At 39.6% G+C, this 25,580-nt stretch overlaps 1 protein-coding gene across 7 annotated transcripts in view; it reads right to left on the reverse strand.

The window, feature by feature from the left end:
- Positions 1-1,460: 1,460 nt before the first annotated feature.
- cacna1c (calcium channel, voltage-dependent, L type, alpha 1C subunit) overlaps positions 1,461-25,580 on the reverse strand; it is a 114,549-nt gene continuing 90,429 nt past the window's right edge. For 2 of the 7 annotated variants that reach the window (XM_084110873.1, XM_084110877.1), the window contains exons 13-47: positions 24,407-24,632; positions 24,114-24,315; positions 23,902-24,022; positions 23,689-23,803; positions 23,316-23,436; positions 22,377-22,446; positions 21,970-22,102; positions 21,710-21,839; positions 21,558-21,617; positions 21,312-21,418; positions 19,559-19,646; positions 19,316-19,423; positions 19,088-19,140; positions 18,831-18,977; positions 18,276-18,477; positions 17,978-18,136; positions 17,763-17,873; positions 16,675-16,758; positions 12,868-12,915; positions 11,000-11,137; positions 10,746-10,811; positions 10,538-10,629; positions 10,305-10,461; positions 9,988-10,115; positions 9,760-9,856; positions 9,576-9,678; positions 9,347-9,448; positions 8,705-8,832; positions 8,479-8,613; positions 7,149-7,489; positions 5,791-5,907; positions 4,924-5,045; positions 4,720-4,817; positions 4,298-4,642; positions 1,461-3,163 (exon numbers count right to left, since the gene is read on the reverse strand). In XM_084110873.1, the coding sequence (XP_083966999.1) occupies positions 2,813-3,163; positions 4,298-4,642; positions 4,720-4,817; positions 4,924-5,045; positions 5,791-5,907; positions 7,149-7,489; positions 8,479-8,613; positions 8,705-8,832; positions 9,347-9,448; positions 9,576-9,678; positions 9,760-9,856; positions 9,988-10,115; positions 10,305-10,461; positions 10,538-10,629; positions 10,746-10,811; positions 11,000-11,137; positions 12,868-12,915; positions 16,675-16,758; positions 17,763-17,873; positions 17,978-18,136; positions 18,276-18,477; positions 18,831-18,977; positions 19,088-19,140; positions 19,316-19,423; positions 19,559-19,646; positions 21,312-21,418; positions 21,558-21,617; positions 21,710-21,839; positions 21,970-22,102; positions 22,377-22,446; positions 23,316-23,436; positions 23,689-23,803; positions 23,902-24,022; positions 24,114-24,315; positions 24,407-24,632 (4,805 nt within the window). In that variant the 3' untranslated portion in view covers positions 1,461-2,812. Of the gene's footprint in view, positions 3,164-4,297; positions 4,643-4,719; positions 4,818-4,923; positions 5,046-5,790; positions 5,908-7,148; positions 7,490-8,472; positions 8,614-8,704; positions 8,833-9,346; positions 9,449-9,575; positions 9,679-9,759; positions 9,857-9,987; positions 10,116-10,304; positions 10,462-10,537; positions 10,630-10,745; positions 10,812-10,999; positions 11,138-12,867; positions 12,916-15,993; positions 16,078-16,674; positions 16,759-17,762; positions 17,874-17,977; positions 18,137-18,275; positions 18,478-18,830; positions 18,978-19,087; positions 19,141-19,315; positions 19,424-19,558; positions 19,647-21,311; positions 21,419-21,557; positions 21,618-21,709; positions 21,840-21,969; positions 22,106-22,376; positions 22,447-23,315; positions 23,437-23,688; positions 23,804-23,901; positions 24,023-24,113; positions 24,316-24,406; positions 24,633-25,580 lie in introns of all 7 variants that reach the window. The other 5 variants (XM_084110871.1, XM_084110872.1, XM_084110876.1 and 2 more) reach the window with 5 other exon arrangements.

A 25,580-nucleotide genomic window follows, 5' to 3' on the forward strand; every position in this document is an offset into this window, starting at 1 on the left:
ATAATAGTGAGAATTTATGTGCATGACCAACCATTTAGAGTGAGCCCATTCACCGGCATGCGGGTGCTGTAATAAAACGCCTTCACTGTGATGTCTGCTGAAGAAAGGACAAGGAGGGTGAGTGAATGAAAAGATAAAAGGGAAAAAAGCGCGAAAGAGAGAGAGCTGCTCTTGCGTATCATGCACCTTTCAGCTGAGCACAAGATATGCAAAATCATTTTCACACCAACGAGACACTTCTCTTCTCCGTCTGTATTTACACCTTCACTCCTCGTCATCAGTGTTTCCTCAATGTTTAAAATGAAAACAACAAAAAAATAGTCAAAACGCTTGGCACACCAAAATAATCCTCATGCAGAGATAATTGAAACCAACGGAAGAAAAACATCAAACCAAACTGACCCGCACAAGATTTTCAAAATACTCAATACTCAAATGCACCCGATTTCAAGTATGACAGGTTTCTTCGATTTAAAGTTCTGTAACTTAATACACAACAGTGAATATATTTCTCTCTGTATCTTAGAGTTTTGTACAGCTGTAGTTCTGAAAGAAAACTGTTGTACAGTCAAAGTTATTGCATTGTTTTTGCATATCTTGTGGTATGCAAGCACATACGCATGCACTCACGCACTCATCCTGCATATACTAACACGAACACCACACAAACACGCTCGTTTCTGCACTCTGCATATGCTAAACACGGAGAAACTCACACACGTACACAACCAAGGCCTCGAAATATGCCTGGGGCAGCCTCACAATGACACATGGCACGTGTGTGGAGGAGATATGAGGGTGAAGTGGCGGCTTTGGAACAGAGCAGGTGGATTCTGGCTACATTTGTCACGTTTTTTTCACAAGCTTTGCATCGTCCTCAGAGCAGAGACCTCCTGTAAACATTCAGGAACTCTATCGCACCCACAAAAACAGCACAGGACCAGAGACGGAAATCAAATGGGATGTTCGAGGCCTGAAACGAAACGCCAGGACTCTCGGTGTAGAAAGTGTCAGTTTGACAAAAATAGTCGATTATCTTTTCATGTATGGAAAGAGAAATTTATATTGTCTGAAGTAGTGTGCAAAACGGTGACAGGACTTCTAACCGAGTCTAGTGTTGCACGAACGGAAAGAGACGCCTGGAAGTGGATTGGTCAGGTTTCTCATCAGCAGATGTGTTTTGGGGACACCTTCCATCCCGTCGACACATTACCAACACAATGCTAATGCTTCGACACCTTATTTGCATAATAGATCAATAAGTAGTTCTCTGTGTCTGCCGAACTGCATGGAAACGGCATAAAAATATCCTTAACAATAATAGTAATAATAATAATAATAATAATAATAGCGATCAATAACATTGTATGATGATGACACTGCTGATGTTGGTACTTTCATAATGATGGTCATATATTTAGCCCTGTGTGAACTACATTAGAGTTTGTTTGTTTTTTCTTAAATGATGCGCTACCCAGACATCCCTGAATACTCCACCCTTCTTCCTCTCTTCAAAGTGCACCTTTACTGACCTTCCAAAGATCTGCTGTTTCCTGTGTCGAGCAGGTGGGATCATGACAGAATCGCAGCTGTCAGCTGAATGTTTCTGGAGATCAGCAGTGAAGAAACGTCAGTAGTTTCGGAGCAAAACGCGAGTCCGATCCAACAGCAGCAAGGGGAACCATGAGACCTGTCAGTGCTACCTGCGTCCAGGCGAGTGACACTGCTCATTTACAGCTTGTGAGCTACCAATAAACATTGTGAGAGAGACCGAACCCCCGGCAGAACACGCTTCACCTCTGACAGAAATAAATAAATAAATAATTTTTTGTGTGTCAGTAAGAGGCATTAGATTCACAACACTGCATCTGGCATAAACATCTTAAATGCCTTCAATAATAATAAGAATAATAATTTAAGAAGAAAAAAAAAACCCAGCATCCATCTGTGCGCAATCCAAGATAAACATTATAAACACTAAATGCTGGAAGATAAAAAAAGGAAATAAAACCTGAAGCAGATCTCGAATAAAAGGCCACTGATGCAATGACCCGTACCTTGCATGGCTAGCAGCTACCTGAAAGCCGAAGCGGTACACGAGAAAAAGCAATTTTGGGAGTTCAGTCTTCCACTGAAAAAATTCAAATAAAATGTGCAGGCTTAACTAGAGAATCATGGGTGGAAATCAAATTTAAAAAGCAGCAAAAATCATTAACTGAACGAGAAAGCCGTAAAGGAGACGGATGACATTTCTCTTGATGAACAGATGTATGGATGGATGGACAGTCCCGTGAAAGGAAAGAGAGCGAGGATGAGAGAGCCGCTCCAGTGTGTCTCTCTGAGCATCTCTTGAACCCCTGACGGCTCCTGGGCCGACAAGATCCACCTGCTCGGCACAACACGTCCACGCCGATGAGGCGGCCGTCGAGTCCTACCACCACACAGGTCGGCGCAAACTCGCTCTGTCCTCCCACCGGCGGACAGATCCCACTGCTTGAGCAACAACATCGCATCTTTTCCCTTATTTCCCTGCTCGGTCAGGGTTGCTTTTCATTTCCTTACTGCAATCAAGGTTGTGAGAACTGTGAGGCACTTTTAGAAACACGCACACAAACATGTACACACGCCTACTCGCTCGTGCTCTTGCAAACACACAGACGAACTAAAAACCAACTCGGTCTCAGCTAAGCAGAATGGCCTTATACCCCTACGGTAGGTACACGCAACAGACGGGTCAGACTGCAGGACAGCAGTGTCCTCGGAGAGAGCTGGGCTAAGACACAGGAAGTCCTCCGTGCTGCTGCTGTTCCCCCTACAAGCTCGTCACACACTCCATATCTTCGTCGTCCATCAGAGCGCTGTTCCTCTGCCCAGCCCCCTCGGACTGCTCTAACTCCGTCCCCAGCAGCTCATCAGAGCCTGTGGGGGTGGAGAGGCCCAGTGCGTGGCTGCAATGGGACTCCTGCGAGCCAGTGTCTCTGCACTGTATGAAGGGTAGCAGGTTTCCGTTGGCGTTGGGCGGCGCGTTAGCATTGAGAATGTTGTCAGCGGCGTTCTCCATCTCCTCCATGGTCATGTCGCAGGCGTCCGCTAGTTCCTGCTTCGCTACCTGGATGAAGGTGGGATCCTGTGCATAGCGACCCAAACCCTCGGATATCAACACCTGAGTGGAGAAAGTAAGACATTAACGACTGTAGGCAAGACGCTACAGGTGAATATGGGAAAAAAAAATGTCACCATACTTTCCCCCGTTGATCAAATCACAGTACATTAAGACAATTGTTTTCTGAAATGTTATGTTTAAATGTGTAAATGAGGCATCACCTTATTCACTCATTTGTATACATTTCCAGAACAGAAATCTGAACATTGGATAAAGCCAGGTTCAAAATTCTTTTTTCATTTTATGTTCAGGTTAAAGGTTTTTACAAAGGGATAGATCTGACAGATCTTGGATATCTATTTTTAGGAATAAAATGTTATATAAATCAGGCAAATGTTATATGAACAAACCCATCTGTAAAAACCTTCAGAATATAGATAAGAATAAAACTGAACAGTGCTACTGAAATGGACATTTCTGGCTCATAACATGAGAAAAAAATAACTAATTTTGAGAAAACAGCCTTCAAAGACATGTATTGTAACTGAAATATACAGATGAAAATGGATAAATGGTGCTAAAATATACACTTAAATGTGTATTTGGGATTTTTTCTTTCCACCAGTCCTGTTTACACCTGGTATTAAGATGCGTTTTGGTCGATCGGATCACAAGTAGACGAGGGAGACGCAAACCTGTTTACGCCTGGTGCTTTAATCTGTCTTTTTTGTCCACTTTCAACCTCTTCTATCCTGATTTCTTTGAGCGGAGGGTCAATGGGCGAGTAAATGTATGAGGTTTTATCAGATCTTTCGATTTACTGGAAATCAGGAATGGTAAGGGAACATTGTGCTTGGTACGTTTTTTCATCTTCAAACCAAACTTGGGTCTTCAGTTAACAAAGTTTAAATCCTGTCTGGCTAGCTCGCTTCACTACAAAAGTTTACACTACGAAAGCAAATTGGTCAATGCGTTTTAGACTACATCTGGAAGTGGTTGAAAGTGGACCCTGTTTACACCTGTATTTAGAGTCATCCACTTGTGATCCAATCGACCAAAACGCATCTTAATACCAGGTGTAAACAGGGCTTGAAAGAAGCAAAACAACCCAAAATCTCAAAATAAACCATTGCGTTTAAAATGAATGGTTTTGCCTGTAAAGTCTTGCATAAAGTGAGGGAAAATGCATCATACCGCCTCCACAAGGCTGCCGGCGCTCCCGTGAGCCAGGGATGTGGAGTCTCTGCGCGAGACCGGAGGAACCGTGAGGGACACGGGTCGCTGCGTCCTCTGCACGCTCCTGCTGTGGTTGCCGTTACTGTCGCTGTACCACGAGCTGCAGTTCACAGACGGCATGCTGCTGTTGAGTTTCTCGTAAGATCCGCTGCCCTCCAACCGCAGAGACGGAACGGGCTGGTAGCACGGCCCTCCTCCGCCCCGGCCGCTGGGACTCGCAGGAGGTGTGGAACAAAGACGCGTGAACAGCGTCGGAGAATGACTCCGTCTCAGCAAGGGACTTAACCCCGCCACAGCCAGAGCCTTTGAAAACCAGATGATGAATGAGTGAAAAGGATTTAAAAAAAGCCTTTGTCAAGCATGTGTGTGGATAAGCTCACCTGATGATGCACTAGGTGCAGTGGTAGTGCTGTCTTCTGAGAAACATCAGGTCTGTTATGTTTTCTCAGACACTCCAAGTGAAAGGAAGACCGTCGACCTGTGTTAAAAAGTAAATATGCATTTGACTTCAGCATCACATCTGAAACAAAACTAAAGATTGTATGGAATCAAATGACCTGTAATGTATGTGTGTGAGTATTTACCCAGTGCAGTGGGGCAGAGAAAGGCCCGGCGCCGTGGAGACTGCCACAGCCTCCTCTCCTCCTCTACATCCGCCTCCACCATGGGAGCCAACTGCTTGCTCTCTTCATCCTGAAATTCCAGCCTGCACCCAGCACACGCACATTCAGATTATTAATATATTAGTTAACACTTTATTTCGATGGTCCACTTTAGACATTCTAATAACTATTTAGTTATTGAGTTATTTAGTTTGCAACTCAATGTCAACTAACTCTCATTAGAGTATTAGTAGACTGTCAGCTTAAAATCTGTCAACTCTTTATTTTGATGGTCCCTCAACAGACTTTCTACTGTCTATAAGTATCTTTGCAACTACATGTCATCTTATTCTACTAACACTAGCCTAACAGTCTACTGTTAGGTTAGTGAGAGTTAGTTGACATGTAGTTGCAAAGTTACTTATAGTTAGTAGAATGTCTGAACTGGACTCGAAATAACCAAATATTATTCTTTCGAGGAGGCTGAATCTCACAAAACTGTCAAATTTCACCCCAAAATAAAGAATAGGAAATTATATTTCGTAAAGTTTGGGGTCAGTAAGATTTTTATGTTTTTGAAAGAAGTCTCTTACTGTATGTTGCACCAAGGCTGCATTTATTTGATCAAAAATACAGTAAAACAGCAATTGTGAAATATTGCAATTTAAAATAACTGGTTTTCTATTCCTTCTATGAAATATTGCGTCTTTGTACCAAATTTGTCATTTTATAGAAGGCAATAAGCTACCTGAGGACATGCATCACTGTATCACACACCCTCCTGTGGCTTATTGTTGTATTAAATGTTCTGATATTAATTTAGGTAAAAACAGAATATTGAAGTCTTACATGTCCATTGAGAGCATGGCCTGATCTCTCTCGTCTAGAAATGTTTCATCGTACGTCTCATCTGTAGACGCTTCCTCTCGACGTATTATAGGGAGACGACTGTCACTGGAATCAGAGCTACACAAGACACACACAGGTGAACTATAAGCATATTGCGCATCTTTATCATCTGCTCTTCAGAAAGTACACAGATAACAGCAGTTACTCTCTCCTCAAGCTCTCATAAGGCTGATATAATGTGAACACAATCAATTGCAGCAGCTTACGGTTTGTTTCGTCAGAAGCACTGCTGTCTAACAAACCGCATTGCACAGTTTTGACTGATTGTGTCACATTACAGAAGCACTGCTATTATTTTTGCATGGAAACCTTATGATACTACATTTAAGAGGAGAATTTTTTTGTCAAGGGGCACTTCATAAAGACTGGAGCTCCACTAACAGAAATAACTATATCCTGTGTTTGGGATTGTGCTGAAAACATGTAGTACTTCCTGTTTAACAGCTTGCCAGCAGAGCTGCTTGTACAATTGATGCTTTTGTATTTTGGTCGAAATGAAGAGCCCCTTAAGTACAGCCTGGAAATGACCAGCAGGATGAGCTTCAACACAAACACCTAACATGGCCGAGCAGAACGGTTTTCAACTGGTGGGTCGCAAGTTCTAATAGCAGGGGAAAACAATGCAACAACCATACAAACATGCTTAGTTATGATAAATAGGCTACAGTTTTATATTACAAAATAAATAGCCTTAACCTATATGTTATGTTGATGTCAAAGGGTCTACATTCAAATATTCAAACAAATACAGTATTTTGCAACAAATTCATCTGTCAGCAGTGTTATTAAATAATATATTTATTAATATTTTGAATTAGCTTTTTATTTCAGTAATTTAACTTGATGAACATGTTTCACATCCCCAGTTTTGGGTGAATTTTTCATCACTGAGAGTATGAAATGTGGGTTCAGAAGGAAAACCAGTTGAAATCCGCTGGCCTAGCACATGCTCATTCAGCTGTCAGCCAATCAGGAAAGCTGCTCACAGATCCTGCTAGATAAAGTTATGCATGGAGTGGATCTCTCAACACTGAGAGCGTGTGTTGCACACATTTCGCTTCAGATCCACCCCAGTATGGACAGAGCATACAACAGCCCTCCAAAGAGATGAGGTCTCTCTCTGTCTCTGTGAGAGGAACGTACCGCATGAAAGAGTCATAGAAACAGCTCCTGGTTCACATCAGAGACAATCAGGGGTGAGACAAACCACAATCAGGAACCATATTCTGACAAACCTGAAAATCTCCCCACTAACTCACACATCTGCTTTCTAGTACAGAAAGCATATGTCAGCCTACCTCTTATTAGGAAAGCACCATGTGGGCCGTGGCAGTGGGATGGTGGTGAGGGGAGGCCCCGTTTGTCCGTCCACTGTGCTGACGGTAGGTTTGGGATACCGGTGTCCGATGGCTGTGTTGTTGGCGTTGTTGATGTTTGCGTTGGATCCTGAGGAAGAGTAACTGCTCGGAGTGAAGGTGGAGTCGACGAGCTTCTGATGAGAGGGAGATTCTGCCTCGCCGGGACTCCCGGATTTACTGATGTGCAATGGCCGCTGTGTTGTGAAGGATTGTGGGAAGGAGGCGTGACCATCACTCTGGTTATAGTAGTTGACATGGTTACCGAAGAGGCCCCCAGACCGCTGCAAAGACAAATATGCGAGCATGAGCGGTCACATTTACGCAAACCTGATCATCACTCCCCATTCACACCTGGTATTAACATCTTCAGTGATGTTTCAGTAGATTTCGTCAAACGGAGGGACTACATACATCACATGTCATGAAGTCTTGTGCAAGTACATGTTTGCATGGATGAGTTTGTTTGGACGTTGTTTTCTGTATTTAACTTCTGATTTTTTTTTTTTTTTTTTTTTCTCATGATCAACTTAATTTTATTTTGATCTCAACATAACAAAAAATCTTAGGGCATAACATTCTCAATAATATTTTACATTATGGTTACTATTTTATGGTTACTACTATTTTATTTATTATATTATTACTATTATTAAACTCGTTACATTTGGTTTGATTTCTACAGTTTCTTGATTTGTACAGTAACACGCTTTCAGCTATATTTAGTGATGTCTACATCTGATCCGGATTACTCAACACAAATATTAATATACCAGGTAAATGAGGCCAAACACACACACATACACTGAAACACTTTCCACTTCCTCTGTTCACTCTGCACTTACATTCAGACAGCAGTGATGTTTTTGATTTTTCTAAACTGTCTACAAATGTACTTCAACATCACTGATGACTAAATCCAAATTAATAATTCTTAATAGTTATTTGGATGATGAGGGCAAAGCGCTGCTCATTAATGACTTCTGATATCTTTAGAAGTAAAGCTTGTAAAATTGGAAACGTTTATGAACTTAATATGAACATAATGATTTTGTTGTACTAAATAACAAATGGAAAAAAGAATTCCAGGCCCCCAGTGCTGAGCAATGAATCTAAACAAGCAGCTCTGCCACAGCAACCCTTCACAGCCAGAAACGGACTCTGGCTTGAAGATCCGGCTGATGGTCGCATGCAAGTGGGCAGAAGCTCCGGCAGCAGAAGCGATGATGTGAGCAGAGAGGAGAGGAAATAAGAGGCAATATCAGACCTTTACCCTGAAGATATCATCCTCAGAAGCAGTACACACGGTTTCTTTCATGGCTCTCTCCAATTCCTCCTCCACGGTCAGGTCTCCTGATATCGCTCTTCTGATCTCAGGACCCATATCATGCAGTGTACGCAGGCCAGCCTGGTCAGAACACAAGCAGATTCATATGCTAATAAAAACACACTTCTCAGTTGTAGCAGGTGAAAGTGTGCATGTGGTCTTCTGTACCCACCTGCAGTGAAAGAGCAGTCTTTGGGGGAATTTTGGCCACCAGGCCCTGTTCCTTGCGCTTCTTAAATTTCCTGAAGTATTCCTGAATCAGGAATGTGGCATAGAACTTCCCCACTGTTACTTCATCATCTGTTGGGCAAGGTAACACACACTCAGGTTTTGTTTGTTGTGCTGGGTGGTTATGTTGCTTCCTGCATTTTTCTTGTAGTTAATACCTAATACATATATCATTTTAAGCTCTTGAAATAAAAAAGTTCTGGGATTTGCATTTTCTTTAATGAGTCAGATATATATATTTTTTCTTTTATTCAGCAAAGATGCATTAAACTGATCTTTTCTATTCATCAAAGCACCATATTAGATCATGAGACACTGAAGACTGGTGTAATGATGTTGAAAATTCAGCTTTTCATCACAGGAATAAATTACATTTTAGAATATATTCAAATCGAAACCAGTTATTTTAAATGGTAATAATATTTCACAATATTACTGTTTTTACTGTATTTTTGGGTTGAATAAATTCAACCTTGGTGAGCATAAGAGACTTCTTTCAAAAACATTAAAAGATCTTACGGACACCAAACGTCTGAGTAGTGTACATAAACGTAACATAAACCTTCGACCTTTTCCCACCACCCACCTCCAGCAGGGGGAACAACTTGATCCAGCAGCTTCATGCTCGTCCTCTTCCAGATCTTCTTCACGATGGCCCTGAGTTCCTCATTCGCTTGTTCCAGGTTACCTGATTCAAACACATACAAGCAGTGACTGATAAAGATCTGTCCGTTTTGAAGGTTGAAGGTTAGTATGTGTATTAGGGTTATGCGTGTGTTTATGACCTGCATAAGTATTGTGTGACATTTTCACACCTTCAGTTTTGATTCGTAAAGCCGTCCGTACTAGGGCAAAGAGAGTAGCGTTGAACATCACCGTTCCGTCGCTATTGAGAGGCATGTTCATGGACACAAGCCGCTGCAGATGCACGCATTAAAATAAAGTCAAGCAATGTGAATAATGAACTGCAGAATTAGTTTGATTTGTGATTTTGGGTACCTTGCATGCCACTCTATGTGGACAAAGCTTTCCAAATCCAAGGGGAGGCTGAATCCTGCGCAGTAACGTCACCACATCCAGGTGCTTTATCCGACCCCTGCAATCACATTAAAGTCCGATCTCAACTTCAGTAAAATTAATCAATGATTATTCATGATAAGATCTAGAGACTGCAGATGATTGGAGAGAGCGGAAGAGTGAAAGATGGCAAAACAGGAAGTGACTGACTTGGCCTCAGGATCGTACTCCGCCCATATCCTCTTGAACTCATCCAGATGATGCGGCCCCAATATTGACCAATCACGTGTTAAATAGTCAAAGTTGTCCATGATGACGGCCACAAAGAGGTTAATGATCTGTGGGAGAGCAAGGATCTGAATCATCTTGTGTTCGGGAAATCCCGGATCACACCCGCTGCTTCTGTTATTATTATGGATACGGTAAACACTGATGTCGTGCTGGTGGAGATGATTTCACAGCAAATTTCACAGCTGATATACAATAACACAGTTGCTTAGTGGGAAGGAATCTCGATGTCAACTCACCAGGAAGGCGCAGAGCATATAAAAGCTGACAAAGTAGATGATGGCAAAGTGGCTGCCACAGTCTTCACTGGAATGGCCGACCTCTGACCCCTTCTCACACGGGCGGTTCGGAGAACAGGCCAGCATGATTTCCTGCCATGCCTCTCCTGTTGCACACCTACACAAATACACAAGCTCACAGTGACAACGAGACATCAAACGAGTGAAAGAGCGAAAGCGAATAGGTAGCTGACCTGAAGAGCAGCAGAACAGCCTGAGGAAACGTCTGGAAGTTGTTGTTTCGGTTGATCTGGCTGTTGTCCCTCAGGCCAATCTTACCAAACATCTGTGGAGTCAGAAACACATCACTCAACATCAACATGTACAAGCTATAACAGACATGAAGTCACTTCCTTGAGGAAGATGAGGAGGGAGTGTGAAGCAAACAAAGCCGGGTCTGACCTGCATCCCAATGACGGCATAGATGAAGAACAGCATCACGATCAGCAAAGCAACATAGGGAAGAGCCTGTGAACAAAGAGAGGGAGATGGAGAAGGGGAAAAGGAAAGATTAAATATACAAAGCAAATACGAAATACAGGAATATAGCAGAAAAAACCTGAAAGACCTATAGTCAATTAACATTTTTTTTTTAACAAAGTCTGGACCACAGTACAGTTACACAAAAAGATGCAGCCTAATTTCATTCTTCTCACCTGAAAGGATTTAATGAATGTCCAGAGTAGCGTCCGAATGCCCTCTCCCCGAGACAGGAGCTTCACCAGCCTCATCACGCGGAACAGCCGAAAGAACGTGATTGAGATCCTGGCGTTATCTTCAGTGTTTTGGAGTCCCTTTTTCAGCATGACAGACACAAACATATGAGTGTTCATGGGGAGGCACACACACATAAAAACACTCAACCATCTGTATACCACCAAGAACAATTCAAGGTGACACACACAAACACAAATTTAATATGTCTACTGCAGCATGTTAAACACTTCCACCAATAGCACACTACAGAGACACATAGGATGTCTGGTGGCTTTATGAAAAAATGACAATTTTCCAAATGGATGCAAAGCATTTATAGATGTCCACCACAATGCACAACACCCCTGAAGTAATAATCTTTCCAGCTAATCAAATATAATACATACCCTACAGCACTAACCTGACATGGAAGCATATCACTGTATTTCACAGGTGATATTAGAACACAGACACTAAACCACAGGCGTAACATTTATCTCATCCTTTAACATCTATCATATATGGAAGCCCATTTCTGCCACATAAGAAAAAAAAAACATAATACTTTGGTAAGTCATAATTATGACATAAAGTGTTATAATTATGACAAAACAAGTAAAAATTAGGAGATAGTAAGTCATATGAGATCAAAAGTCCTAATCATGACCAGACATTTTTTAATTATGAGACAGCAAGTCACAATTATGAGATAAAATGTCATAATTATGATCACTATGACATTATAATTATCACTTCTCATAATTATGACTTAGTATGTCGATTTAGATTTTTTTATTTCATAATTGACTTAGTTTTTTACATCGTAATGACATAATTTTAACTTTTTGTGTCATAATTAGGATTTACGTGACTTTTTTCCCCTTATGTGGCGGAAATGGGAATAGTCATTTGTTCACCCTTTAAAATGTTACATTTTACGTCTATATATCTAAATATATACATAAAATTGCTGCTCGCTGTTTTAAAGGTGCACTCAGTGTTTTCTCGTTAAAATAGCTTTACAAATAGAAATGAATTGTAGTTTTAAAAATGTGTTAATAATCACGTAAATCAACAGTTATACAGAATAAAGCCAGTAGTCATACCCAAAAACCGGTTTTATTTTACACGGAGAGGGTGACCTCATAGAATTTGTATTTCTTGCTATTGTGAAATCCCCTGACCAACCAAATCTTGACAAGACCCGTTATCTGACACTTTAACTAGTGGAAAATTATTTGATATGCATGACAGCGAATAGTGCATTTCTTCAATGGCATTGGTTGATACAATTTTACTGATATTCTTTGATGCATCCACACCACTAGGTGTCAGTGTAAGCACAACACAAAAAGATTACTCAGTGCACCTCTAAAAATGTCTAATACCTACATCTGCACACACATGCCCTGTAAAAACACATTAAACGAACCAAGCAAAACTGATAAAAAGCTTCATGCATGTGGACATCGCACAGGAAATCGTCTTTTCACAAGCCCACAGCTTATTTCAGAGCTCTGCCACACAGATGGTGAACTGTCATATCAGAGCTGACCAGCAGAGGCCGACACTGGACCACACACAGAGAGAGCGATGACCATGTGACTACAGCGCACCAATGACAGGCATCGCAGCCTAGGGGAGGGGCGAGGTCGAGGCAATGGACACACTACCAGCATATACACGTGCCTGCCCAATGCCACAGTGATGAGAGAGAACACGTGCGTTCATGCCGAAGTCACGTGGTGAATGACAGGTGGTGATGGACAGGTTGACAAGGTGATGGGGTGGAATGAGAGGTGGGGTTTTGGTTACCGTTGGTCCGTACCATTGGTCTTACCACAGAGGAGGGGGGAGAGGAGGAGAGGTCAGCTGGCTTTAAAGAAAGACAGACAGATGAAAGCTATAGCAACGCCAACCACCCACTGTACACCTGTGTGTGTGTGTGTGGGAATATGTGTGGGAAAGTGTCCGTCAGTGTGTTTTGAGGTACATCTGTTGGGTCTTTTGCAGGGGAGACGCCTCATAGCACATCTGTCTTTCTGCCAGCTGAGGGGCTACAGCACATGGTCCGTGTGAGGAGGAGCCATACACTGTTCTGCAGCCGCAGACTGGAGGATGGGTTGGTGATACACGCAGACACATGCACAGATTTGACATCTCTCACGACCCGAGTCAAGAATCTCTCATAACGGTCTATCACGGTGTGTGTGTGATGCAGTGGGTGACTGTATGTGTGACTGTATGTAGGTGTGTGTTGAATTTCTACATGCAGAGAGACTGATTTCTAAATCCTCTGCAGTGCCACGATAGGCTGAAATGACTGTCTTTATATTTTCATGTTTTTATTGGCAATGACAATTCGATTTTTTAATCGACGTTGTTGCGGTAGAACTGCAGAGGATCTGGCAACCCCAACCATGCATGTAGCACACACATTACAGAATTGGGTCAACGGTATAACTTGTTCCAAATGTGCATCTGTGAGACAGTTACCATGATTCAAATCTCCACACAGAGCCACTTTCAGAGGACTGCTCCATATCACAGATATTATCTCACATTGCACAAGTATAGAGATTTGGCACACACTGGTAAACGCTGCCCCCCTGGAGGTTACAATCATGGCCATCGGCTGGCTGACACTCAATGATAACTTCAGTTCTTAGGTGAATCTCACGAAAATAAGTGTCTTGTTCATATTTTCAAACAAAAGCATCAATCAATCAATCAATCAATCAATCAATCAACTAAATCAAACAGACAATGACAGCCATCTATCAATCAACTAAATCAAAATACCCAATTTTAGATCTATTTATTTTAAATAATACATTTAGTATTTAACGTAAACATATAAACCATGGTGGTATTTGCCTTATGCATGTTGTATTTAATTTATGCACATTTAAACCCACTTCCCCCAATAATAATAATGATAAACTTTAGATTTATTCATTTATTCTAAATAAATAAATAAATAAATATTTAATGTAAACATAAATTGGAGGTAGTATTTGTTGCATTTTATTTATGCTTAAATGAAAATAAATAAATAAATAAATAAATGAAAAAATAGCCTTCATTTTCTTTATAATATTATATCTTTTTTTCTTTCTTTTTGAGGTAAAATACAATCAGGACATTTCATGAGATTCCCCCTGGTTGGTCAATAGGAGTTTTCTGAAATGTGTTTTAACCAATTAAATGTCAGTGATTGTGGTCGTATCAGTCAGCCAACAGCTAATGACACAGGGAGCAGGCCTACACAGAATGCTATGCGGGTGTACAAGAGTACCAAAGAAGAAAGAGAAAAGAGACAGAAGAAAAAAACACTGAAAAAGGGGAGGAAAATGCAGAACAGAGAGACAGAAAAGAAGAGGCATTCATAGAGAAGGATGCAATGTGGCATCGTCAGCAAGACAGAGCTGGCAAACACTCCCATCTCTCCACCCCCCGCTTCTGTCCAATCAGACACCGCGAATCAGACAGCGCCTCCAACAGGCAGGGAGGACAAAGCACTGAGAGGAGCAGAGCGGCCTCAGGGGGAGGAGGGGTTACATTAACGCTTTTCTAAGGGAGAACAGAGTCGTCCGGTTTCACTCTAATCTCCTTGTAGCACTGAGAGGAGGGACTGGCTATCAGCACGGATTCATCAGTTTCATTTCAGATCACTAATCAGATTAATTAACGGGTTAATGAAGCATGAGAAAAAAGTGCTCAGAGTTTTCTCAAAGGAAAATAACGGGGGAAAAAACAAACAATCCAAACACAATGCTGGGACAAAGGTCATGAATTTATATCAAATCAGATGCTGGATGAAGAGAAAACTCCAACCAAATCAAACCCAGTCAGTGCTGAAATGGATGTGTATAGCAAAACAGGGGGTATATCTCCGGCACAACTGCTGTCAATCATAAACTACCTTCAATAATTCCTTTTGATCAAAGAGCCCAAATCTTTAACTCAAGTTATAAAAAAAAAAAAATCAACACATGGACCTGTAGTCTTGTAGTCAATGTTCATCTACCTTCAAGCATATTCATATAGCTTGATGTTCTCAGAAGATGGAGGATATGTTTTCATAACTTTTTCTAATAAATAGTAACAGATAAAACCACTACCACTCAAAAGTTTGGGGTCAGTTTTTTAGTAATACTTTAACTTTTGACCAATTGAATGCATCCTTGTTGAATTGTTAAAGACATTTATAAAGTTACAAATAAATGCTGTTCTTTTCATGAAAAACATCCCAGTTTCCACGGAAATACAATGCATCACAACTATTTCCAACATTGATATTAATGAGAAATATTTCTTGAGCACCAAACCAAATTTTTGAAAGGTAGTGTACCTGTAAATAAAAACAGTGGCAAAGATAAAGTGCTGTCTGAGTTTTAACTACAGATTTATAGACAAATATTTTTATGAAGTGATGATTTCAGGTTAAACCCAGCCAATCTACTAGATATTTTTCCCATTTAAAACCACATTTGAATGCGGCCCAAATTCAAAGAGAAAAATGTTGACCTCATATGCACTTTTGTTGTTTACACACATGCAACAAGTCTGTACCAGATCTAAATGGGTTGACAATATAAATTAAGTATTAATACCAATACGGAGGGGGGAAACAGTTTTTCTGAGTAGAATCTGGGCTCTTCTGTCCAAATGAGTTTGAAGGTTTATGAATTGATTCAACAGTAAAACATTTATCAGAATTTATTGAATTATGGGCAACATTGATAAGACTGACCATCCATCTTGATGTAACTGATTGGCAAAACAATTTGATTGAATATTGATTGTGAAGCCAGAATATATCACCCTGAGAGCTATACAAGGTCATTCATGCCTATGTGTGCGGGTGGAGGGTTAAAGCAACTCCATCTTTGTTAGTGTGGGAGGGTTATGGGGGTGCAGGCAGGCAGATTGAGAGAGAGAGATTACTTACGTTAACCTCTGTGATGGCTATATCAACAACACTACCCACTACAATAAGGGCATCAAACGTGTTCCATGCATCAACAAAATAATGCTGGACGGAAAAAAATGAAAAAGAAAAGGAGAGAGGAGAAAATAAGGAAGAAAACAGTTACACATGAACATTTAACTCACAGAAGACATGAGAAAAAAAAATCATAAAATCAAATGACGGGTGTGAAGAAATCAAAACGAAATCAGAGAATCCCATGATGACCTGGGACCTGTCATGCTCCACAACAGCAGTCAAACATCCATCAAAACCACCCTGAAAAGAATGGCCGGGACTCCTGGGTTAGTTCAGGTGTGACTGTTAGTTACAGCAAAAGAAATATACATCACGGCCTGGAAGATGAATACAAACTTTCGCTCTCTCTCTTTCACTGGCCTACTGAAAAACGCTCCTGTTCGAAACCATTCGTTTTCTTGCGCGCTGTGTGCCCTAAATAAACCTCTCACCACCAGAGGGCGACCTGCCACAGAAGCCATCTTGCCATTGGAATAGGAAATGAAGAGTTGGAGGAGATAGCAGGAGCAGAGAATGGCAGGAAGCACAGGGGAATGAAAGACAGCAGAGATGGACAGGAGAGCAAAAGAGAGAAAAGGAGGTGGGAAAGGAGAGAGAGAGAGAGAGAGGTGGCGATGTACTTACGTTGATCTCACTCAGAATGACGTCTATAATGCTGCCAATTACGATGAGGAAGTCAAAAACATTCCAGGGGTCACTAAAGTAACCCTACACAGGACGAGGGGAAGGTGGGGTGAGGGGTGAGAGAGGGCAGTTAGAGAGGCAGAATTGACCATAACTAGCGCTGTCCGTACCCATGATGCATGAGCACAGTCAACAACCCAAATGCTCGTTAGCCAATCACAATTCAGCACAACAAAATCAGCTCATCCAGACTTTCAGGAAGTTACTGATTAAATATATCCATTTCCACAGGAAAATGCTCTTAGAATTGTGTTGATGCTTTTGTATACTGGGAAAAGATGGCTTTCATAGCGCTAGAGGTATTCTGAAAGCACGTCTGCTTCTTCCTGTGAGTAATTCTGAGCGGATGGCATCTCTACTGACACCATCTTTACAATATTTGATTTGTGCTTAATAGGGCAGGAAACCTTTAATGGACTGGAAATGGCTGCCAAGTTATGCAAGAAATAAAGCTTTTTAAACACTAACTGATATAATTACTGGCCGTCTATGTCTTAAGGCAGGCGATGTAACTCATTTCTGAAGAGAGAGACTATCATTTTACATTACATTTATCTCAGTCATCATCTGGGGCAAAGCTAGTTATTGTAGTTAAAGCCATATAGGGTAAATAAGTGAAATGTGACATTTCTGGTGATAAGCAGAGTTATCCACTATAAACTGCATTTTTGATAAAACAAAACAAAACAAAAAAAACAAAAAAAAAACATAAGCAAATGAACAGAAAACATCTAGCCTGGAGGACAGCTGCAAAAATTGGTTATTAAATGGCACACAGCAAAAGAACACAAAAGCACTGATAATAAAGTACTAAACAATGCATGCTGGGACATCTGTATTAAGAATAGCTCATAGTCTAATCATCTCAAATCTGATATATAAAAAATATAAATAATTTCATTTTAAAGACTTGATTTTGAGTATTTCATGGTCACAAAAGCCTAATAATACATCTAAATTCACTGCTTAATTGAGTTTTTTGTAATATATAATACATAAAAACAAGCAGGGTGTGTGTGAGGACGTACCCTTGGTTTGAAGGCGATGAGTTTGAGGATCATTTCCACAGTGAAGAGGCCGGTGAACAACATATTGAGGATATTCATGGCTTTGTTGAAGGACTGAGATTGACCATGATGCTGCAAACAACAAAATTAATCAAATATATATACTGTATATTTTAAAAAGATAAGGATTTGTGTATTTGTCTGTATGCATTAGTTAGGTTCCTGAGTGTACTGACCTGCATGGCCAGGCAGATGGTATTGAGGAGAATGAGGGTGAACATCAGGTACTCAAAGTAGGTGGAGTTCACCACGTACCAAACCTTGTACTGATACGGGTTCTTGGGGATGTACCTCCGCAGGGGGCGAGCCTTCAGGGCATATTCCACACACTGACGCTGTACACACACACAGAGACATATATAATCAGATTTACACTTTAAAACACTCTCTGTATTCCTGAAGAAATACTATACATTTCAACCATTATCAAAAACATTCATTTAACCAAACTCGGATTTATTGTCATCAGTCTACCTGGTTCTTGTCCAGCTCACAGTTTTTGTACTCTTGCTCTCCCTGCTCCTGAAATGTCACAATGACGAAACCTACAAATATGTTCATCATGAAGAAGGCGATGATGATGATGTAGATGATGAAGAATATAGAGATGACCACCCGGTAGTTGTAGATCGGCCCAACATCCTCTGTATGGGAGTCAATGGCTCTGTAGAGGAGCCTGTGGGAGGACAGAGAAGTTCCTGTCAGTGTTTTGAATCACTGTTTTGAATTATAATTTTTTATTACAGACTGTTCACTTGAATAAATATATTAAAATAGAAACACTTATTTTAAATTCTAATAATATTTCACAATATAATTGTTTTACTGTAAATTTGATCAAATAAATGCAGCCTTGGAGAGTGCATTATAAATGGAGAGTATATATATATATATATATATATATATATATTTTTTTTTTTTTTTTTTTTTTTTCACCATGGCTGAATTAATTTGATATATGTATATATAGTGAATGTGAAGTATGTCTGTGAGCATATGAGTAAGTGTCCGTGAGTTTGTGTATCGTACGCTGGCCAACCCTCAAAAGTAGACACGGCAAACAGAGCCATCATGCCCTGCAGGACATCATCAAAGTTGAAATCACTATTCTCCCATGAACGCAGAGCTTTCTCTGGCTTCCCAACATTCCCATCCTTGTACAATATGTATGACCCCCTGTAACACAAACACACACACACACAGTGCATACATACGTATGAATTGGCTTTGAGCAGTTTTTTAACTGTAAATGTACATCTTTGCATCCAAAGACACAGGGACGTTACCTGCAATCGGCCTGTGTCTGTTTAGAGGTGTCTGTGCAGTAGTAGAATTTGCCCTAGAAAACAAACATTAGTTTACACACATTGACTAATGTGCCAAAAGCACATGCAACACAACAGCTGCGTTTTTTGTGCTGGAACATTTATGTTCTCTATAGAGAAATAGATTTGTAATGTATAAACCTGTTCGCTCTGTTACCGAAGTGTGTGTTGAGAGACAGCAGAACTTACCTTGAAGAGCTGAACACCAATACAGGCAAACATGAACTGCAGCAAAGAGGTGACGATGACGATATTCCCAATAGTGCGGATGGCTACAAACACACACTGGACCACATGCTGTGGACGCAAATAAAGCTCTCAATTAAAATAAATGTTCGTCACATCTATCACAATACATGGAAAGCATTGGTCAGAGTCATCTGAACAGTTTTTTGTGCAAATTTTCTGTGAATAAAAAAGAGAGAGACTCACTTTGAGGCCCTTGGCTCTGTTGATTGCTCTCAGGGGCCTCAATACCCTCAGCACTCTGAGAATCTTTACTACATTAATGGCACTTGACCTGTGAATCACAACGCACAGTTTAGCACCACCAATCAGACTGGCTAATTACTGATCATGTGACCTACGCACAACACTATACAGAATTCAGATTCCCACGGACAACAGGGGAGGTATGAAATGCATTTCCCCGTTCAACTCCGTATTAATCTTAATTACACTGGATATGACCATTTAAATGTATAGATTAAATGTATAAATACAGTCAAAAGTTTTGTTTTATAATAATTAATATTAAAATATACATGTATTTAAATATATACATAATCTTGAAAAAAAAAAAATTGAAAGTGAGCAACAGGGTCTCATTTACAGTCGGGATTTAGTTTTAATTTAGATTTAATGTCAATGCAGACCTCCTACCATAGGATGCTAATTAATTTAGTGCCAGAAATTTGGAACAGACAGCATATTTATTAGCCCAGTGTTATTTATTTAAACATTATTTGTAAACTATTATCATTTTTATTCATATTTTGGATTAGCTTTCATGTTTATATTTTCAGTTTAATTTTAGTTTAAATTATCTTTATTTCAGTTTTCATTTTAGTACTTTAACTTTTATAATTGTATTAGTTGCCAAGGCATTGTTTCAATTTCCATAATAATTTCTGACCACAAGGTGACGGGGGTATGGTGATGACACTTACTGAGTTTCGTAAGGATATGCCAATGCGGTCATAAAAATTCTAAATGGCCTACACCTAAAATAGCCGACATGAGAAAAGTTTGGGATTTTTTTGGATAAACAGTTCAGAAGTCTAAGCAAAAATAGCCATTTTTTTCTTCATCTGACCACTAGGTGGAACTGTGCAGGTAGCCTCAGATCATGGTTGTCATAACACATAAAGTTTGGTCTGAATACGCTAAAGAGTTGCAGAGATATAGCTTCATGTCCATTTTGATGCATTATTTGAGAGTAGTTTGACTAATTCATTTTTTGTTGGCATGATCTGAAGATGATCTGGTTCAATTTTCGTGAAAATCCTAACAATGTTCTAGAAAGTCCAAAAATGGCTAAAGTTTTTTCCATCAATTATTTATCTTTTATTTTAAGTTTTATTTCAATTACCAAAAACTTGATTTGAAATGGTAACCAGTAAAAAAGAAAATAGTAAAAAGATTTTAAATAGTTTCAGTTTACAATAACAACACTGCGTTGGCTGTGTCACGTCTTGGTTGTGGTCCATGTTTCATGTCAGTCATGTTTGTCATGTGATTCCCTCTTATAGTCATGTGATCCTGCCATGTGTTCACCATGTGAATGTGTCATGTTGTAATTGGTTGATTGTCTTGATTATGTTCACAAGTGTCCCTTATCTAGTCATTAGTCTTGTCTATTTAAGCCCTCATGTTTGCCATGTGTCCTGGTCAAGTATTGTTTCCCTATAACCACTGTTGGTAAGCATCATATACATGTTTCTGGTTTGAGTTCCATGCCAAGCCATCCCTTTATTTTACGTTTGATCTTGTTTTGAGTATTAATAAATTGCACTTGGGTTCTACAACTTGCCTCCAGTGGATCACCTGTTACAGGCTGGACATGAACTGAATAGCATTTGATTGTACATAGATATTAAAAAGGGTTGCACTGGATAGGTTATTTGTGACATGAGAAGCAGTAGTACTGGTTAGTTTGTCAGTTAGTTTGGAAAAAAGTACTTACTGAATTCCAGAGGAGATCAGAGACACACTGACCACCACCAGATCCAAAATATTAAAATAATTTCGACAAAATGAACCCTTATGTAGGAACGCTCCATACGCTGTCATCTGAGAGGAAGAGCAGACAAATGGAGAGACAGCGAGGAATTAGATGAGTATGAAAGAAACTCATGAGAAGGTTATAGTAGGAAAGATATTATTGGCATGAAATGAACAGGAACACATTTACCTTTACATGTAAATTTACCTTTAATATGATCTCTATGGTGAAGATTCCTGTAAACACATAATCTGCATAGCCTAGAATCTAGCAGAGAAAAAAAAGACACGCACATATCAAAGCCTCGTTACAGCAGCGCTACAAACATGATGTATATGTCAGTGTGTGTTTGCGTGTACCTGATTCCTGAATGAGTCATTCTTCACTGGGTCCTCCGCTGCCAGTGAAATACTGCTCAGCAGTATAAAGAACAGGATTAAATTGGTGAAGACGTTGTGGTTTACAATCTTATGACACAAAACCCTGAACCTACAGAAGAGAGAGAGAGGTAAAAATTGGGTTTGAGAGACATATATGAGTGTGGACTGTAGAATACATACCGAGCGACATAACCCACTGAAAATCAAGGTCTATAGGTGTGTGTATGTGCATTTCATACTTGTTACTGGGGCTGAAAATAAAGAAAGCTCTGGCTTCTGGCATGGGGATGGCTTTCTCCTTCAGCTGAATGTCGGAGAGTGGACGTGGACGAGGACCAACTGGCATCTCTGGCTCTTCCTCGTCCTCCGCTCCTGCTAAAAAGAACAAACAAAAGAGAATTTTTGGAAGAAAAAAAAAAAAAATCCACTAACTGCATCAGACACATCATTTCTTAACAGTCTAGTGAAGGTGACATGGGCCGGGAAATCAACAGTAAAGAGAAGATCATCTTTTCTCAACTGAAAAACAATTCACATCTTGTGTTCCCAGAGCTGAATAAAACAGGCCTGGGCTCTTCTGTGGAATTACTTTTTTTTATTTTATTTTTTTATAAAAATACATTTTTAACACTTTCTTTAAACACACCTGGGAAATCGTTCACAGGATATGGATTCTTCTCTTCATTCTCCTCCCCTGTGTACTCATCTATGTTGATCTAAAATCAGAGAAGCAAACCATTTCAAAAATGTTGTTATAATATTAATTATTATACAATTAATACTATTATTTTAAAATGATAATTAATAATAATATTATATTATTATTAATTAATATTATAAATACTTTTTTACCCAACAAATTACTGTAAAAAGAATGAATAAAAAAAACTATTCATTAGAAGAATTAATTATTACAAATAAATGAACAACTACAAAGTCCCAGTGCATCTGTAAATGGCTATGTATTCGTACATGTGTGTATGGTTTGTATGTCATTTTTTCCACAATAAACAAAGATTTGAACATTTGTGTAATTTATTTATCATGTTGTTGTTGCCACCATTTTAAACACAAGTCACTCTAGGCTGTGCACAGAATAAAGATTTGCCTTTGGAGATAATAATATTATAATTAAAATTAAAATTATTATTATTTATTCACCCAAATTACTGGAAAATGTGAATTAATCCCCCCAAAAAAACTTAATTAGACAATTATTTTGAATAATTATCTTAGTAATAGATTAATTGATACAAAAAGTCCCTGTTCTTCTAAATGTAAATGCCTGCGTATTTGTGTGTGGTCTGTTTTCTTTTTCTTTCTTTTTTTTACATAATAGATAATGAGGATAAAAATTTAGATTTTTTATGTTAATTAACTTTCTCCTTTACCATCTTAATATTCAGAAACAAATATAAATGTAGTGTGTGGTGCTTTCAGAATGTACTACTGGGACTATCAATTAATCCAAACAATAATTTGAACATTAGTGATTTTAACATGTTTTTGATTCCACTCTAGGGTGTGCACTATATTCCTATTATTGCTTTATTTTGTGTTTCTATCTCTGCCTCTTGCTAGTGACCTTGGTGGCAGTTGGTGTCTCTCCATCAGAAGTGATGGATTTTAGTTCAATCTTTTCCTCTTTCTTTTCATCCTCCAGAGGTGGTTTCTCAGAGTTCTGGCGCTTCTCGGGACTAGCCGTTCTGTAAGACAGAAATCACGTCATAAATGTGTGTGTGTGTGCAGCTCTACCATCCCACTAAGCGCCTGTATTTACAGCTCTTCAGAGGGGCAAAAACACTTCTGTAAAATGATACTTCATTTCCTAATGAAGTCATAACCGATACAGCCTTAATGAGCTCATTAAGCGAGAGACAGGAAATTCTCATAGGAAGGTTTAATAGGCCCTCGGACCATCTAAAAGCACTGCACTTATATGAACTGAGTCACTGAACCTGGCCAGTTTCTTCCTCTCTTTCTCCTCCTCTTCCTCTTTCTGTGCTGATGTCAGACTCTCGGCGTCTGCCAGGTTGTCCACGGCAATGGCCAAGAAGACATTCAGGAGGATGTCTGTTTAGAGTTCAGGAACGTCCAGGAAAAGAACTATCAGTTTTATAATATCAGAAACATCATGTTGTGTTAAACAGGTGGGGGTTATTTTAGGATACAGTTTCCACAGATGAATAGGATGATGAAATAAATGCAGACAAGCATGCCAGGAAAGGAGGGCCCTCCATACGCCATGATGCCATCATACATCACAGAGTTCCAGTCCTCACCGGTCAAAATCTGCAATCACAAAATAAATTCATGTCAAATGAATGGGTCATGTTTAATGACACAAGGAGAGTGTGTGCTGTGATTCAAACTGTGGCAGAACCTGAAAGACGGTGAGGAGAGACTGGGGGAAATTATCAAAGGTGCTGCGGCGGGTCTCATCGAAGTTGAACTTGCCACCAAAGAGCTGCATTCCAAGCAGACTGAAGATGATGATGAACAGGAAGAGCAGCAGAAGCAGGGATGCGATCGAACGCACCGAATTCAGTAGAGACGCAACCAGATTACTGAGAGAGTTCCAGTACCTGAGAATGGACAGTCAGAATTAATACAAAGTCACACACCACAACTAGCTAAACATACACACACACACACACACACGTCTAGAACACATACCTGGTGATCTTGAAGATGCGGAGCAGACGTACGCAGCGCAGCACAGAGATGCCGAGGGGTGACATGATCTTTGTCTCCACCAGGATGGTCTCCAGAATCCCACCGCACACCACAAAACTGTCGAAGCGGTTAAAAAGGGAGACGAAATAGGCCTGTAGGCCCAGGCTGTACATCTTCAGCAGCATCTCACCGGTAAAAAGAGCAAGCAACACCTTATTGGCGATATCTGTAGGCACATAAACAACACATCCATTCACTTTAAGATTTATACAAATTCAAAAAGTTTGGAGTCAGTAAAAAAATTTTTTAATGAAATTAATACTTTTTACTCAGCAAGGAGACATTAAAGTGATCAGAAATGACATTAATAATATTACAAAATATTTATAATTTAAATAAAAGCTGTTCTTTGGAACTTTCTATATACCATAGTTTTCCACATAAATATTAATCAGCACAACAAGTTTCAACGTTGATAATAAAAATAATAAGAAATGTTTCTTGAGCAGCAAATCAGCATATTATCATATTATCATATAATCAGTATCATGTGACTCTGAAAACTGGAGTTGTGATGCTGAAAATTCATTTAATTTATTTTTATTTTTCAGTTTTTTATGTATTTTTGATCAAATAAATGCAGCCTTAGTAAGCATAAGAGACTTCTTTCAAAAACACTTGAAAAAAATCTTAAAACAGTAGTGTACACTGAGTGGATCCGAAAAAACAAATATACTGTGACATTATACACAGAATCAACATTGTGTTATTTACTATTTTTTATTTATTTATATATCTACAGTAATGTAGCATTATTAACAGAGCAGCCTTGGTCGGCCAAGTATTTTTCATTTTGTCATTTTGACATTTCAAAACATCTTTTAATATAGATAGACCAAACCAAGGCTCTGAGATCAATCACATAACAACATTTGACAGGGTTTAATGAGACTGGATGGTCACTGCTGAGCTCCAAGAGACTGTAGAGCAGGGATGGGCAACTTCGGACCTGGAGGGCCACTTTCAGAGTTGAGCTCCAACCCATATTAAACACACCTGAACAAGCTAATCAAGGTCAAGAATGCCATTTCTTGGCTTAGAAACTCTTTAACCCTCTGAAGTTGCCCATTCCTGCTGTAGAGTGATACGAGACATGGAACACAAAAAAGTAGCA

The sequence above is a fragment of the Abramis brama genome, assembly GCF_963993115.1.
Source record: "Abramis brama genome assembly, chromosome: 4".
NCBI lineage: Eukaryota > Metazoa > Chordata > Actinopteri > Cypriniformes > Leuciscidae > Abramis > Abramis brama.